The 4,398-nt window shown below is 45.3% G+C and overlaps 1 protein-coding gene across 1 annotated transcript; it reads right to left on the bottom strand.

Moving 5' to 3' along the window:
- Positions 1-1,080: 1,080 nt before the first annotated feature.
- On the bottom strand, positions 1,081-4,146 carry LOC131126530 (sodium channel and clathrin linker 1-like). Its single transcript, XM_078793458.1, has 8 exons — positions 3,943-4,146; positions 3,409-3,483; positions 2,790-2,929; positions 2,386-2,578; positions 2,124-2,320; positions 1,714-1,792; positions 1,337-1,432; positions 1,081-1,146 (listed from the first exon to the last, which is right to left on the bottom strand). The coding sequence occupies exons 1-8, from the start codon at positions 3,949-3,951 to the stop codon at positions 1,081-1,083; spliced, it is 855 nt and encodes a 284-aa protein (XP_078649584.1). The 5' UTR covers positions 3,952-4,146.
- Between the last annotated feature and the right edge of the window lie 252 nt (positions 4,147-4,398).

Raw genomic sequence — 4,398 nt, 5'->3', positions numbered from 1 at the left:
GCGACTACTCGAGAGCAACTTATAACTGAAAAAAACTAACACCTTTTCTGTTCATGTTTATTTTTGGTGTAGCTGAATAACCATTAGCATATCTTACACCGATTCAGCCTGTTCTCTATTCTTGTATTGTTGGAACTTGCCTTCTTTTGGTCAAGTAGTTTGGGAAATAAATTACCTGCAAAAAATACGACTTATACTCCAGTTCGATTTATGTGTTTTTTTCTACCTAATGATGCATTTTTGGCCTTGTGCGACTTATACTCCAGTGCGACTTACGTATCTATGTTTTTTTGTACCTAATGATGCATTTTTGGCCTTGTGTAACTTGTACTCCAGTGCGACTTAAGTATGTATGTTTTTTTGTACATAATGATGCATTTTTGGCCTTGTGCGACTTATACTCCAGTGCAACTTGTGTTTTTTTCTACCTAATGATGCATTTTTGGCCTTGTGCGACTTATACTCCTGTGCGACTTATGTGTTTATTTTCTACCTAATGATGCATTTTTGGCCTTGTGTGACTTATACTCCAGTGCAACTTATGTGTGTTTTTTTCTACCTAATGATGCATTTTTGGCCTTGTGCGACTTATACCCCAGTTTGACTTGTGTGTTTTTTTCTACCTAATGATGCATTTTTGCCCTTATGCGACTTGCACTCCAGTGCGACTTGTGTTTTTTTTCTACCCAATGATGCATTTTTGGCCTTGTGTGACTTATACTCCAGTGCGACTTATGTATGTTTTTTTCTACCTAATGATGCAATTTTGGCCTTGTGCGACTTGCACTCCAGTGCGACTTGTGTTTTTTTCTACCTAATGATGCATTTTTGGCCTTGCGCGACTTGTACTCCAGTGCGACTTATGTTTTTTTCTACCTAATGATGCATTTTTGGCCTTGTGCGACTTATACTCCGGGGCAACTTATAGTCCTGAAAATACAGTATATCAAATGAAAATGCACAAATCTTAATAGAAATATGCACAAATGGAGGAAAAACGTGTCTACAAATCAAAATCCTTTATTATCACACATTCTCCTGACAAGTAAATTCCAACGTCGCTCTATGAATTATGAGGGTTCACGTACAGTCAGAATCTTCATTTTGCAGTCTTGCTGCTGTTTGCTGGGATGTCATCATAGACAGCTGTGAGGAAATCAATGAGGCACATTCACACAACAGTAGTGTCTATCAGGCTAAGACTGCTGCATGTGAAATATCAGGCAAAACATTTACCGCTTTCCAAATGAAGTAGTACTGATCAACACCACAGAAAACCAAATATGGTCGCCTGCTATCGCATATCCCATAAAATACTGGTGTAGCCAGCCAATACCTGTTGTGTAGCAGTCGCTGCCCTTTGCTCAGCCTGAGTCAGTCGTCTCTGCAGAGAAACCGACTTGTCTTGATGCTCTGCTAGCTGCCTCTCGTACTGCACACACAAACATGTACAGTGGCCCCTTGAACTAGCCATTGCTTGTACATTCACTTGTGACTTTGGGCAATAATAAGCAGCGGGTTTTTGAACCTGCGGCAGTTCCGTGGCATCCTTTTGTGCTTATGTTTATTTCGACTGTGACGCCAGCGTGCTAAACATCAATCAGGAAAATGTTCTCCCATACATTCAGTACTTTGTATGAGAAAAATGAGTCCCTGAGTGAGGTTTGACTGAAGGACAGTGAACATGACACGATGCTGTCGTGTTGCACAAACCTCGGTCATCGTGTCGTGATTGTTTCTGAGCTGCAGCTCCAGCTCCCGCAATCGTAGTTTGTGTTGATTCGTCTCCGTCCTGAAAAGCAGCACAACGCAATTACACCCAGGTTATCTCTACAGCTCACAACTTTCATCACACATTTGTAGTCAGGAAGTCAGGGAGATCACTTGAATGACTTCACACTTCATTTTATTGTGTATTTATAGCTTTAATTTGGCACAGAATGGGTGGTACATCAGTGACTTGTGGTTCAACAATCTTAAAAAAGTATGTGTTACTGCAAATTGATGCTGAGGGAAACGCCACATCACACATTGACCGATCCGATCGCAGAAAGGTAAGTTTGGTTAGAATGGGACTGGGTCATTCCTAGTAGAATGGAAACACCCCCAGAGTCAGTTCTTACATGAGCTGTTGGATCCTGGCTTCAAAGGCCTTTGCCATGTTGGTGGCCTCTTCCTTGGAGAGCTGAAGACTTTTCTGTTGTGCCATGAGGAGGTGCATCCGATCAGCATTCAAGCTGCGGCTGGTCTCTTCCAGCGCCACCATCTGTGCTTGAAATGTCTGCACCTTCCTCTTGGTCTCTTGCTCCATCTGCAACATCTGCAACAACCCGCACCCAACTGAAATGGAACCGCACCAAAGCCAGAACATGAAAGCTAACTCACCTGCTGTCTGGAAGTGGTTTGGGCCATCATGGACGTTCTGTGCAGCTCATCCATCTCCCTGTGTAGCTTCAGGTTCTCTTGTTGCAACTGGAGTCGATCCTCACTGATACTGTCGCGGTCCTTCCAGGCTGTGGCCAAGCAGCCCTGCAGACGCTGCACTTCCTCCTGGCTGCGCTGCGCTTCCTCGCTGCTGCTGTTGATGGGAAACAAAGACGTGTTACCGCACGCAAGACACACAAGCAGCAGACTTGATTGCCGGAACAACAGGCTTCTATTGCAGCGTTGAATGATCTACTACTACTGATCTACATTTTCATATCACCCCGCCCCTCCTGTCGATGAAAGCCAACTGCGAGCGTTACATCGAAAAGCCATGACACCAAACCTGAACTTTTTACACTTACTCCATTTCTAACTTCCGGAGTTTACATTGAGCGCTTTGCAACGAGATGCTCATTTCATCCCTCATCCTCTCGGCATTTAGACACCTCTGGTGAAGAGCATTGGTCTTTTCCGTGTCTTCATCTGCCCGGCACTTTGTTACCTGGAACATTAAATGCCAAGCATAAAATAAATACAGAAGAACCTTGGATAGCGTCATACCCGTAGGTTCGTCATAAACGTAAACCAGAAGGTTCGACTCTAACCAAATCAATTGTTCTGATAATAAATAATGTAAAACCATTCATTCATTCATTCATTCTCTACCGCTTATCCTCACGAGGGTCACGGGGGTGCTGGAGCCTATCCCAGCTGTCTTGGAGCAAGAGGCAGGGTACACCCTGGACTGGTGGCCAGCCAATCACAGGGCACATATAGACAAACAACCAATTTGGAGTGGCCAATTAACCTAGCATGTTTTTGGAATGTGGGAGGAAACCGGAGTACCCAGAGAAAAGCCACGCATGCACGGGGAGAACATGCAAACTCCACACAGAGATGGCCATCAAAAAAAATGTAACATCTTGGAGTTGAACTCCTGAAAGCAAAACCAAAGTGTTGTGTGTCTGTCATAGGACCTACCATCTCCAGTTCCTTCCGCAGAGCTTTTTTCTCATGGTTGGACCTCTCCATGTGAGAGTCTTGGAGCGCACACTTCTGGAGATGGACGGAGAGGAGGAACAGACACAATCAGATCGGACGGGAGCTTGTTCACAGGCTACAATAAAGGAAGCAGTGGAGGAAATTGGGTCTAGAGCGGTGGTATTCAACTGGTGGGTCAGGACCCAAAAGTAGGTTGCGGAGCCGTTTTCAGCCTGGGAAAAATACAAAATAAACAATGTAATGACCCAATGTCTGTGAATGCACCCTATTTGCTTGCTATAGCACCACAAGGTGCATGCCAAGTTTCTGAGCGACTGGGCGAGGAAGGGCATGGGGTCCCTCACACAGTTGCAGATATCTGCCGGAGAACAGCACAGTCCCTTAAAATATAATCTATATGAGAAGTATGAGTTGAAAACCTCCCGCACTTTGAGTCACCACTTGTCATGGAGGGGTGACGGTGGGTCCCGCAGCCAAAGTAGAGAACCACTGATGGAGGGGGTGGATATTTACCATATGCATATGGGACAGCTCCTCTGCTAGTCGATGGATTTCAATGTTGCACTGTTCACGTACATTATCTACCTGTGAAATAGGCAAGACACAGTCAGACAGTCAGATGGTTGTTCACCGGTGAGCTGTCTCTTCCACTCAAAGGAATTGGATGCTCAACACTGCAATCGACTTGCTGTTTGACTTCCTGCCTGAAAATGAACCAAACCATGACCACAACCGAGGCAGGTCCCGAACAGTGTGCCATGATGATGGCATACCGACACCAACACACACATTGTGTGTGAGGTGGTGAGGCAGATGTGCTAACCACGCGTTGACCATGCTAACCCCACCCCACGGCCACCGTGCTGTCCTCGAAGAACCACATACGAAAGAAAGTACCTCCCTCCTGGTGCGCATCGCAGCTTCCTGGATCAGCTGCTGGATGGCCTTATCTTTGTTTTCCAAATCGCC

The sequence above is a fragment of the Doryrhamphus excisus genome, linkage group LG9, assembly GCF_037039965.1.
Source record: "Doryrhamphus excisus strain RoL-2023G ecotype Guam linkage group LG9, RoL_Dexc_Guam_v1.1, whole genome shotgun sequence".
Lineage (NCBI taxonomy): Eukaryota > Metazoa > Chordata > Actinopteri > Syngnathiformes > Syngnathidae > Doryrhamphus > Doryrhamphus excisus.
Note: the sequence above shows the minus strand (reverse complement) of the source record. Positions and strands in the feature narration are given on the sequence as shown.